This window comes from Ostrea edulis, chromosome 4, assembly GCF_947568905.1.
Source record: "Ostrea edulis chromosome 4, xbOstEdul1.1, whole genome shotgun sequence".
Classification (NCBI taxonomy): Eukaryota; Metazoa; Mollusca; class Bivalvia; order Ostreida; family Ostreidae; genus Ostrea; species Ostrea edulis.
The window spans coordinates 48,746,234-48,759,901 of NC_079167.1; the positions used below are offsets into that span (position 1 = coordinate 48,746,234).

A 13,668-nucleotide genomic window follows, 5' to 3' on the forward strand; every position below is an offset into this window, starting at 1 on the left:
GCATCAGTACCCCTTGGCATTTTCTACCTCAATCAATGGATACATTGTCCCTTTTCTCCTTGTAGAGTAGAAATAGGGACTCCAAATCTTTCCGACCCCAAGGTGGTACCACTACAGCCCCAAACTGAAAGTGGTGAATAATAGCTCTAGGGGTCCTTTACCTTGTGGCAAGTTGCCTGGATGTTCCTTCTGCCTCATCTTCAAAGATTAAAGCTTTAAAAGCAGTCATTTTATACTCTTTAGCCCACCTGAGCTAAAGTGAGCTTTTCTGATCAAAATTTGTTATGTGGAGGGCTTTCAAGTTTGTACAAATGAAGGGCCATGCCCTTTCAAAGGGGGATAAAAAAAAAATGCAAAATTAGGGTCTGTTCATTTAAAAATCTTGAGAACCACTGGGCCAAAGAGCTGAGATTTACATGAAAGCTTCCTGACATAATGCAGATTCAAGTTTGTTCAAATCAAGACCTTCGGGGGTAGGTTGGGTCCACAATAGGTCAAAGTTTTGCATACAAATATATTTGGAAAATCTTCTCGAGAACCATTGGGCCAAAGAAGTTGACATTTACATGAAAGCTTTCTTGCATAGTGCATATTCAAGTTTGTAAAAATCATGGCCTCCAGGGTTAGGTTGCCACAATAGGGACTAAGGATTTATATGGAAAGTCTTCAGATATGGGCCAAGGTGACTCGGGTTGTTGAGTTGGTTGCACATGTAATTTTTGGCATATTCCTTGTAGTTTTTTTGGTCGTCAATAAAAAGTAATGAAGAATTGCACATCTTTATTATTGATAATTCTGAGATACCGTGGACTGCGAAAAATCACATACGGGACACAGCACAGGCACTTGTTTCTGTAAATAGCTTGCGACCTCTGTATACTAATAATGTTATTATTGGTATACAGAGGTAAGTTATTTACAGAAGCAAGTGCCTGTGACACACAGATATAATAAATGACGATTTTGTACAGGCATATCAGTTGTCGGTAATTGAAATTTTGATGGTGCCTCTCTTTCGCTTTTTTCCGAACTGGTGACCTCCGAGGTCAATACACATCTGAGATTACGAGCAGGTCAATCGGAACATCACTCAGATTATTCCGGAGAGAATAGGCCGAGTGATGTTCCGATTGACGAGCAGGTATTGCTGACAGGATGAAAATGATTCATGAATCGACATTTTCTGTTGATTTGACGGGTTTATTGCTTCAGATTCACTCGGATTCTGTGAAGTTATATTTTAAAAATATTTGTTCTTTTACTTTTCAATTTATTTACGGTCAGTTACAGCTTGTATTGCTTTAACTTTTAATCCTTTCACAATGTGGACAAAATAATGTACAGTACATCAGATGTCAATGAACGGAACATGTTTTTGTTTCAAAGGGACATGGTCACGATTTTTCCAAGCGAAGTCTCACCATATAGCCAGTCTTTTTTTGGGTGTGTGTGTGTGTGTCTCACTATATAGCCAGTCTTCAGGGGAAGTGTCACTATATAGCCAGTCTTCCGGGGAAGACATACCTTCAAATATTCATTAAAGCCCCATACGACCCGAAAACTCCCAGCTTCAAATGAATTCGTGTGTTGACGTAGCCATGTTAGGTAACCGGGTCATTCCGAACCCCGGTTGATTTCCATACTTGCACAATAACGTCTAGATGTGAACTAATATCCCCACAAATATTTTCAATAATATATCATTCGAGTTCCTTTAAATAATGATTACTCAAATAGCTAAACTCACGGCAATGCGGCTTTCATTAGTCTGGTTCGGTCTCCATCCCTTTCACACGAGTGTTAAGGACTTTTGTAGCATTATCATTGACCAAGAGCTTATTTTACCTTTAGAAAAACTTTATTTTTTAATTTCTATAAATTATTCGTGTTGATAATAAATGAAGAGCAAACATAAAACTTATAACGAATTTTATGAATATATACCAACAACAACAGGGTTCGAATTGACCCGGCTACCTAACATGGCTACGTCAACAAACGAAATTATTCGAAGATGGGAGTTTTCGGGTCTTATGGGGCTTTAATGAACATTTGAAGGTATGTTTGGACACAACTACAGTAGGGAAATATGTTAAGAATTTTTTTATATTAAATTTATGAGACAGCAACACAAGAATACAACGATATCATGTCTCAACCGTGCGCAACTTTTTGTGCGCCGTAAATCGAAGGTTTATAATAGGGGTGGAACTATAGCTCTCTGTTCCGTCAAAATATTTTTTCAGAGAGCTACAGTTCTGCAGCTAACGTGTTTCATACCGATTGTTAGGCCCTTCTTGACACAATGATTTTGACTACAGATTACTCTGTTTACCTGAGCACGATATAGGGTTCATGACGGGTGTGACCGATCGATAGGGGATGCTTACTCCTCCTCGGCACCTTATCCCACTCTGGTATTGCCCAATTCTCTATTTTGTATTCCTTTTAGGAGTTATAAGATTGATCACTGTTCATTATCTTCACCGTTCATGTCAATTTAAAGGTGTCGTCCCTCACATAAACTGAACAGGAATAATGAAGAGTTCGGGGTTGGGGGATAACTCCAATGTCTAACGTCACCAGCAATAGGTGAAGTACCACAAATTTAGATCTATGCCTAGCACTCAGGGTTGTAGCAGTGAGGGTTCTTTATCGTACCAACGCCTACCGCGACACGGGACCTCCGTTTTAAAGGTCATATAAAAAAGACACGTGGTTCTCACCTCTAAATGCCGAGCGGTTGGCGAAGGAACAATCACAACCTATATTAAGGTAGGTTACTACACTAAAGCTTATACTCTTTATGACACCACGTCACAAGATGGCGATTTAATTGTTATGTGAAATTATTTGTATCGATCGATTTGTTTGTCTGTCATCGTGGCTCAGTGGTTACTAGTAAAGCATTGGGCTGGTGAACCACATATCTCGAGTTCAAATCCGCCAGTCTTTTGTTCATATCACAGGGGCTAAGCCCGTTTTGGGCCCGAACTCTGTGATACCATAAATATAGAAAGGGGTCTAACTCTGGCCAAGATAAAAAAAAACACTAACCACTCGCTTCAAATGCCTTAAAATCTTAAACTAGGTACGCTATGCGTAATTTGTAGTTTTCCTTGCATAGATTAATGTTTTAACTACTTGCATGCCAAATTTCAAGTCACAGGTTCTTAGAATAACAGATATACGTCATTGTTCTCTCGATTTCACTTGTTTATTTTTACTAGGACATTTACCGGTCCAGGTCACGGAGTCCTTTCTCGCCTATGATATTCAACTTACCTTTGAATGGTGTCCATTGAGTGTTTCCCTTATCCCCAATTGGAGATCTTCGATCCAACTCTCCTGAGAAATATCAAATTATTCTCATGCATGAAATCGGATTTAACACCGCTTTTCTCCTTGGAAATTTATACCAATAACAGGTCATTTTGAGCAATGAATGAAGTTACCTGTAGTTGATTCAAGGTGAGAACTTTAACCCAACCCCCCGCTACAGACTTTCACATTTATCTGTATTTCCTAATCGAACCTCTCTGGGTTGAGTGTCTTAAAATATCGTTCGAGGTTCTTTCGACACTTTAATTCCATGCCTTTTGTAAAATCGATGTTAATCAACCGTGTATTTACTTTCGTTAGTCTTTCCCTTTGCTGTCGCCGTATTGAAAAATTAGTTGTGTGTCATTGAGAACTTTCCCCTCAAATTTAAGGCACACAGACTCAAGGTGGGGATGCCCCATTTGTTTTTCCAACGATAATTTTCAGTTATTTTCTTACCCACTTTAAGATATATTGTTTGACTGCCCCCTCCTCTCCCCATGTCCACGAATGGGAAGAAAGTAATCTTTAAGTTATGAAATGAACCCATGTGTAGATGCACGAACGCTAGCCCCCTTCCCCTAATCACAATTTAAGAAATTGCAGTTTTTGCAAAAATGAGGTAGTTTAAGTCACAGGGGCTTGTCTTCCGGATTGTGGAAAATAAAAATATGAATCCTCTTGAAAACCTCCGTTGAAGTAGTTTTGATAAAGATGCCGACACGTTTCAGCAATTAATATATTGTTTAAATATATATGAAAACTCCAGATTTGGCACCCAAATGGCCGAGTATTTTGGCCAATATGTAACCCCCCCCCCTCTGTAATCTTTGATCTGCTTCTGAATTTGACACATCACGACCCCTGGATCGAGGCCTCTGCTGGTGGACTGTAAGTCCCCGAGGGTCTCTACAGCCCAGTAGCTAAGTACTTCGTTACCAGCTTGAAAATACGGATGTCTATTTAATTGCTGTGATAAAATTTAGAAATTCATTTCCAAATTAAGGATTATTTCCCTCATGCATAGCTCTGATCCATAGACGAATTTGACTCCAGTCTTTGGCACTCTACTGGGTTTTTTTTTTTAGTTGTTACAAGTTTATCGTTATTTCAGATTTCCAATATTTCGGCTTGGGCATCACTGAAGAGACATTATTTGTCGAAATGTGCATCTGGTGCATCAAAATTGGTATCGTATAAGTTTTACAATACGACCCCTGGATCGAGGCCTCTGCTGGTGGACTGTTAGTCCTCGAGTGTCTCTACAGCCCAGTAGCTAAGTACTTCGGTACTAGCTTGAAAATACGGATGTCTATTTATTTTCTGTGACAGAATTTAGAAATTCCTTTTCAAATTAAGGATTATCTCGAGACCTCATGCTTAGACGAATTTGACTCCAGTCTTTGGCACTCTTTTTTTTTGTTTTTTGTTTTTGTTACAAGTTTATTGTTATTTCGGATTTCCAATATTTCGGCTTGAGCATCACTGAAGAGGCATTATTTGTCGAAATGTGCATCTGGTGCATCAAAATTGGTATCGTATAAGTTTTACAATACGACCCCTGGATCGAGGCCTCTGCTGGTGGACTGTTAGTCCTCGAGTGTCTCTACAGCCCAGTAGCTAAGTACTTCGGTACTAGCTTGAAAATACGGATGTCTATTTATTTTCTGTGACAGAATTTAGAAATTCCTTTTCAAATTAAGGATTATCTCGAGACCTCATGCTGAGACGAATTTGACTCCAGTCTTTGGCATTCTTTTTTTTTGTTTTTGTTTTTGTTACAAGTTTATTGTTATTTCGGATTTCCAATATTTCGGCTTGAGCATTATTTGTCGAAATGCGCATCTGGTGCATCAAAATTGGTACCGTATGTTTTATGTCAATTTTATGTTTGATTTATTTATATGTTGCATTTCTTATGTTTTCATCATTGAATAAATGTTACAAAATTGTCGCTTTTCTGTGTTAATTCGTGGTTTTGAAGTTGTAGTATGGTTCCGTGGAAATTATAGTACAGCTTAGCTCCTAGAAGTTATTTTGTGTTGCATTTCTGTCTGATTCAAAGTATGGCTAAGATTAAAGAAAAAAACTATCGTACCTTGACATCCTCTAAAAGATGTACTTGCACATCATACACGTTATTTGTGGCAATTATTTATAATCTATAATGGAAGGGAAACTTATGTATCATGCGCTACGAAAAGAAAAATAGATTTATTCCTTAAATTAGAATATAATATGCGACAGAAAAACTTAAAATTGTGAATTTACTAGACGATATTAATCAATATGGGAATCTTTGATATCTTTTCACCTTGGTAACGCTGATGTTGCGTTAGCTTTTCACCCTTCGTTAGCGTTATTTTCATTTTCAAGCATTTCGTCAAAATAAAGATTATTATGAACCCCAATTTAGTAAGAAATTAAATGTATTTTTATATTCTTGTGACGCATTATCATGGTTCTTTCTCAAATTATTTCAAACCTTGAATTCAGCCCATGAAGCAAACATCCGTGCGAATTTTCTTAGGTACACGAGTGTTTGAGAAAAGTAACTAATTTCATTCAAAGTGTGGGGCATATTCTGTTTCTTAATACACTGTACATCTGTGCGTTCCGTGCAATATGTTTTAGACAAAGAAAATTCTCATTTATGTTGTTTTTGATAAAAAATAAATGACCGATCGCTTCAACAATCTGGAACCCGTGCGTTACTGAATCTTTTCACCATGGTCACGATGATTTAGTCACCTCTTACGAAAAGCAAGGGGTACTGAGGAGCTATTCTATCTAACCCGGATCACTATGGGATTATAAGGAACAAGGAATAAGATGATAACCAATTGGACCACAGTTCTAAATACATGTACGTACACTTAAAAACATCCACAATAAGCTCGGAACCGACTTCTAGTAGTCATCTCAAAAAATGATTGTAAATAATGAAGTAAAATTGTGTAAACAATCGATGCTCTTTATAAGGAGAGATTCTGATTATTTCTTTGACCCAAGCACAGAAAACCATTGGAGATGGTTTGCTTCATAGCCATCAATCTTTACTTTTTCGGGTGCAGAACACATTACATGTATATGCCAAATACGTAGCTTGTCGGGGGAAAATTGCTTGAGCATAAGCAACACATATGTCCTCTGGCATCTTTCTACACTTCAAAACATTAAACGATTGTGATTTCAGACAAGGCACTGTCATCTTTGTAGCGATTATTAGCTGAGAAGTTTGGAGATTATTTGTGGTTCTTAAAATATAATTCAACCACGCTGTATTCTCCGACTTAGTGTAGGATTTTCGAATTAGCAGGAATCGTTTACCGGTACAGATTTAACTGACCTCTATAACTTGATACACTACGAATTTGTCATATACGACATTAACCTTAGTGAATATTGAAATTACATTTTACATACTTATACTATGCTCGCTGGGAATTTCCACTGATATAAGAATTAATTCATTTTTGTGGTAATAACGTAACGAGTTTAGCCCCTGCGGTTTACATGCCATTGAAAATGGTGACATGGAATGCAGTCCTAAAACATCTTGGAATTTTTCTACCCTTTGGAACAATTATAATTTACGTCATATATCTTGTAATAAACAATGAAGATCAATATTCAAATTTTAAGAACATAATGAAAACGCTAGTTGTCATTACAAAGGACATTAAAAGCATGCATTGTTGCAAATTGTCAACGTATTACTATTATGAATGGTTGTATCCTACATTATACTTTCATAGAATGGTTGTATCCAGCGTTATATTTCAATTACCATTAATAAAGTTTTCTTCCTGATGTTTATGGTATACCTTTGTAATGATGTTGTTCTTTACTGGTGTAATTGAATTTTAGGTGGGTTTTTCTGTTTTCTAAAAAAAATCTGTGTTTAAGTGTTTGAGCAAGTGGTAGAGGACCTGACGGAATGCTATATAGCATTCAAACCAGAATTCATTGCGTCACGAATGCTATATAGCATTCAAACCAGAATTCATTGCGTCACCTGATAGGCTATAGCCTGATAAGAATTTTTATATTAGGAAAACTATGGGCCATTTTCTAACCCCTCCTCACGGACATCTACACTCTCCATAGTAAATCACCATAAGGGTTGGTTGTACTCTGCGTTAAAAGCACGATTGTATCCTGCGTAGGAATGGTTGTAACCAAATGATGTTTGACGGTGTGTTCCAGTGAAAAAAATGAAAATGTTCAAAAGTTTAAGACCGACACACAACGGGTGACTAATGATGAATGATAACGGAACTAGACAGTAATAGGTCATCTGATTGACTCGGGTGACTAATGATGAATGATAACGGAACTAGACAGTAATAGGTCATCTGATTGACTCGGGTGACTAATGATGAATGATAACGGAAATAGACAGTAATAGGTTATCTGATTGACTCGGGTGACTAATGATGAATGATAACGGAAATAGACAGTAATAGGTCATCTGATTGACTCGGGTGACTAATGATGAATGATAACGGAAATAGACAGTACTGTAATAGGTAATCTGATTGACTCGGGTGACTAATGATGAATGATAACGGAACTAGACAGTAATAGGTAATCTGATTGACTCGGGTGACTAATGATGAATGATAACGGAACTAGACAGTAATAGGTCATCTGATTGACTCGGGTGACTAATGATGAATGATAACGGAACTAGACAGTAATAGGTCATCTGATTGACTCGGGTGACTAATGATGAATGATAACGGAAATAGACAGTAATAGGTCATCTGATTGACTCGGGTGACTAATGATGAATGATAACGGAAATAGACAGTACTGTAATAGGTTATCTGATTGACTCGGGTGACTAATGATGAATGATAACGGAAATAGACGGTAATAGGTCATCTGATTGACTCGGGTGACTAATGATGAATGATAACGGAACTAGACAGTAATAGGTCATCTGATTGACTCGGGTGACTAATGATGAATGATAACGGAAATAGACGGTAATAGGTCATCTGATTGACTCGGGTGACCTAAACGGAAACAATTTTAACCTATCTGTACATCACCATTGTATCTTGAGCTTAACATGTGTACTGCCATATGGTGAATCCTGTACATGTATACTGCTATGTTGTGAACCATGTATACTGCTGTATACAATGAATTAGTGCATCATTCCCAAATTCATAATTACAGAATATTTTAATTGGATACAAGTGCATGAAACAAGTTTGACAGTCCAAACAATTTTGCTATATGTAAGAATAACTTATGATAAGAAGAATATCTTTGGAACCTCCCAACAGAAGGAAGATCAACAAAATACAAGAGGCCCACAGGCATTATTGGTCACCTGAGTATTAGTTAAAAGTATCACTACCCCAAGGCCTTTGAAATCTAGAAGAAAAAAAATCCTGCTCTGCACATCTAAGCTAAATCATAATATTCAGCAACAGTATAAAACAAGACATGTTCTTAAAACTTAAATGCTTCAGAAAGTACCCGTCATGATGAAAAACTTTACATAATAACAATAACTTGATATGATTAATTTGGACCTGTCCTAGAGTCAAAATCCCGAGGTTGTGAAATTCCCAATTTTGGTACATCCTTTTATGCTTTTCCTAAATATGCATTTTGTCTATAAACCATATCTGCAAACTTAAAGAAGTCATTCAAATGACAAAAATAATAATCACTATAAAAATTTTGGTTTCAAAACCCTTGCCACTGGGATCACAAAATTTATAATTTTAGTAGAGGACTACCTACAATTTTGATAGAGGCATTCCTGCTCAACATGACTAAACATTTAGTTTTTCTTACAAATGTGCAGTTTTAGAGGAAAAGATTTTTTGATATTGGTCAATGTTTTGCAGTTTATATCTCCCCCTATGGCCCCATGGGTGCAGGAGTCTTGAAATTTACAATTTATGTCTCCCTTGTTCCAAAGATGCTTCAATATCAAATTTGAAAAGAATTGGAATGGCAGTTATCAGAAAGAAGATAAAAATGTTCAATTGTTAACACATGATGGACGAAGACGGACACTGACCAGATGCAATATAAACTCAGGTGACCTAAAAATTGTAGATATACATATGTACAAATAATGTCTGAAAATGTTTACATACATAAACCAGGTAGAAGTGTACTTCAGGCACAGGTATATAATCAGGCACTCGGCACAATCTTACAATAAATTAAAAGTCCTATCCAGGCCAATTACTAATGTCAGCTGTGTGTTCCAGGAGTACATCATCCAAAGAAAGGGATATTATATCATACAGAGAAAGTACCATTGGTTCCTTTGGATCACAAATTTATATTTTGTGCAACAGGATTGGTGAAAATTCCAAGAAAATGAAAATGGAATTGGGATCACCTACTGCCACTGAGCCTTTTCTCCCTCTGTATCAGCTCTTCAGTCCAGGAAGGCAGAAGTGGTGTTCTTTGCACATTTCCAGACTGAATTAATGAGTTTCACAAAGCCAGTGTCCTTTGGTTTCTCTAGTCCTCTCATAACTCTCTGTTTCATCACAGATACAAACTCTTTATTGCTTAATTGCCCATCTCCTAAAAATCAATTGAATTATAATAATGTAAAGATACACTGAAAAATATATACTTTCATCACATTCAATATTAGGAAGAATTGTTTTAGCACACTAAAACTGATGTCTTCCCATCCATTTTCCATAGTTTTGTGAAACCTTTTATAGGGATCATCTTTAAAGTGGAAAATTTAGAATTACGATACAGAACAGTCACCTACATAATTATATAAATGCTTCAACCAAGGAAGAGTGTGAAAATGCCAGATATCAAAGACAAACAAATTATGGTCTGGACCAAAAAAAAAAAAAAAAATGCCCAAAAAATTCTATCATTTAAACTTCACATGAAAGGCAATAAAAAATGGCATGCGACACACTGTCTTATGGTATACACACATACCAAATATCAAGGGCCTATATAAAAAAAAAAAACAATTCAGCAAGATGTGTTCATAAAACTTGAATGCCCTTGAAACTGCTTATACAGATGAAAGGCTTTACATGATGTAATATTTGTAACATTAACACAATATGACTGATTTGCACCTGTCCTTGAGTAAAAAGCCTGGGGTTGCAAAATTCACAATTTTGGTATGGTACATGAACATCCATTTCTACTTTTCCTAAATATGCATTTAGTTTTTATACTGTATACCTTATACTGTATCAGCAAACTTAAAGAAGTTTTTCAAATGATAATCATTATAAGAATTTTGGCTCCACCCTGGAACCAAACCCTTACCCCATGGGATCATGAAATTTACTACTCCTTTAATTTACTACTCCTTCTAAATATCTATTTAGTTTCAATTTAGTATCAATAGCATTAAGATCCCCCCCCCCCCCAAAAAAAAACCCCAAAAATTCTCAGGTCCCGCCGCATCCATTGAACAAGAGTACCGCAAACAGTACATAATACGCCCGTGAAATGCTTACATAGGGTGTTTTTCTTGTGCTATAATTTGTATAACTTTGCTTCAGGTAGTATCAGCCATCATGAGGCTGTGACAAACTTTCATATGAACAAAGGGTCTTAGCTTAAAAATCGAGATTTCCTCAAAATGGACCAAGTTCAACAACCTGTAATTTTTTCAAAAATGGAAGAAAATCAAAATCCTTCCCCAGATGCACATCTTCAATACCCATACAAACACTCCAAAAAATAAGATGGTCCTCACTTGAAAACTGTGGGAGGAGTTGGGCAGACAAATTATGTACCCTCCATAGAATATTAATTTCCAAATAGACTAAGTTCAACAACCTGTAATTTTCTCAAAAATTCTAGAAAATCAAAATCCATCCCACATGCACATCTTCAATACCTACACAAACACTCCACAAAATAAGAAGGTCTTCACTTTAAAAATGGGGGAGGAGTAGGGCGGACAAATTATGTACCCTCCATAGAATTTTAATTTCCAAATAGACTAAGTTCAACAACCTGTAATTTTCTCAAAAACTGTAGAAACTCAAAATCCATCCCACATGCACATCTTCAAAACCCATACAAACACTCCACAAAATAAGAAGGCTCTCACTTGAAAACTGTGGGAGGAGTAGGGCGGACAAATTATGTACCCTCCATATAATAATTATTTCCAAATAAAGGGGCAAAACTCCTGGAAAAAAGGTCGAAATGGATCAAAATTGCAGTATGATCTAGAGTGACCCACAAAGAAGCTACACAGCAAGTTTCAGCATGATATGTGAAAGGGAAATGAAATTATAAAGAGAAAACCCAGAACGGACGGACGGACGTAGAGACATCGCTGTACCATAATATGTCCCGTCTAAAGACGGGCGTATAAAAAGTACCACATGGAATTTTTCTTTTTCAATATATATTTGTTTATTTATGTAAATGAGATAACTCTTTTTGTTATAGATATTAATATAAAACTTTTAGACAGTTTCAACAAGATTGTATTATCTTCTGTTCAAATAATTATTGAATGCAAACTCAATCATGTGCAAGTGTTTAAGAATAATAGAATACATTTAATGTGTAAAGCTATTTCTTATAAAAATAAAATTACCAAATTCCATTGCTTTTTCTAAGTATGAGAGAGGAAAGGTAATACTCATTCTACAGTCAACATTAAAAAGGAAAGATAACTCTTGCTACAGGCAAGTTACCCTCCCCCCCCCCCCCCCCCCCCCCCCCCAAAAAAACACACCCAACAACAACAATAGTATACCTGCCTGCCTCATCAAAATTTGGAAATTTTTGGCCTGAGAAACTATTTTTTTTGGCCTAAAGTAGATATTATCTAAATGTTTTACCCATATGCACTATTACATATACTAAGTTTAGCCCCATCCTGCAGTCAGAGCCTCAACTCCGGGGATCATGAAATTTACAATGTTGGTAGAGCTCTTCCTGCTATACATCACTATGCAATCAGTTATTCTTAAGAGATATGCAGTTGTGGAGAAGATTTTTGAAAATTGGTAAATTTTTTGCAGATTTTGCCCTGATCCCTAAGGCCTCAGGGGTGCAGGAGTCCTGAAATTTTCAATCTATGTCCTCCTTGTCCCAAAGATTAATTGTATCTTGCTTAACGTCTCACTCGAGAATTTTTCACTCATATGGAGACGTCACCAAGACCAGTGAAGAGCTTAAAATTTAGGCCTATGTTCGGCGCTTATGGCCATTGAGCAGTGAGGGTTCTTTAGCGTGCCACACCTACTGTGACACGGGACATCCGTTTTTAAGGTCATCTCTGAGGACCCGTGACACTCACACCTGTTGCCGAACATTTGGCGATGGAACTATTACTACCTGTTTTAACGACTTAGGTCTGTCATGGCCGGGATTCGAACCCCGCCCTTCCGCATGCGGGGCAAACGCTCCAAAGATGCTTCATACCAAATTTGAAAAGAATTGGAATAATAGTTATCAAGAAAATGTTAAAAATGTTTGATTGTTAACACATTTAATCACCTATTTAGGCCCCATCCTGATACCAAACCCCTACCCCTGGGATCACGAAATTCACAATTTACTCAAGTGACCTAAAAATCGGAGAGGGCTACATTATTGTGATCAGAAAAGCTGACTTTTCTGGCCCAGTGGTTCTTGAGAAGATTTTTAAATAACCCAACCCTACTTTTGCATTTTTTGTGATTGCTTCCCCTTTGAAGGGGGCATAGCTTTTCATTTGAACAAACTTGAATCCCCTTCACACAAGAATGAGCTGTACCAAGTTTGATTGAAAATGACCTGCTGGTTCTGGAGAAGATTTTAAAAATTTGTCTGGGCATTTTCGCTATTATTTCCCCTTGGAGAAGGGTGTTGCTGCTCATTTGAAAAAAATTGATTCCCCTTCACCGAAGGATGATTTGTGTCAAGTTTGGTTGAAATTGGTCTTGTGGTTTTAAAGAAGATGAAATGTTTATGACAATGAGAACGAAACCACTGACAGACAACAAAGTTTTGATCACAAAAACCTCACTTAAGCCTTTGGCTCAGGTGAGCTAAAAACTACACCAAAAACATTCAAGCTCAATAAAAAATTCCCCAAAATAAAAATATGGACATTCATCACTTAAAATGTTAAAAGCGAATTTGTCAATGTCCACAAGCACAAGTTCATCTCTGTCAGAGATATTTTACAGACGGAAGCAAAATTAGCACACTAATTTGCATGAAACTACACAAGTCCTTGGAAAATTCAAGCAACACCATTGGACAAGTCAGTTACATGATTGACAACTCAACCATATATGGGATATATTGCATAACGTTTGAGAAAATGGTTACACATGGCATACATTTATCTTGTGTCATCAGGTT

At 36.8% G+C, this 13,668-nt stretch overlaps 1 protein-coding gene and 1 long non-coding RNA gene across 10 annotated transcripts in view; one reads left to right on the forward strand and one right to left on the reverse strand.

The window, feature by feature from the left end:
- The first annotated feature begins 1,421 nt into the window (after positions 1–1,421).
- LOC130054188 (uncharacterized) lies at positions 1,422–5,273 on the forward strand. The gene is made up of 2 exons (XR_008802470.1): positions 1,422–3,471; positions 4,436–5,273. It is a non-coding gene; the product is annotated as an uncharacterized LOC130054188 (long non-coding RNA).
- A 3,225-nt stretch (positions 5,274–8,498) lies between these two features.
- Positions 8,499–13,668, reverse strand: part of LOC125670617 (calcium uptake protein 1, mitochondrial-like) — a 55,458-nt gene continuing 50,288 nt past the window's right edge. For all 9 annotated transcript variants that reach the window (XM_056162800.1, XM_048905870.2, XM_048905873.2 and 6 more), the window contains one exon: positions 8,499–9,891. In XM_056162800.1, the coding sequence (XP_056018775.1) occupies positions 9,740–9,891 (152 nt within the window). In that variant the 3' untranslated portion in view covers positions 8,499–9,739. The remainder of the gene's footprint in view (positions 9,892–13,668) is intronic.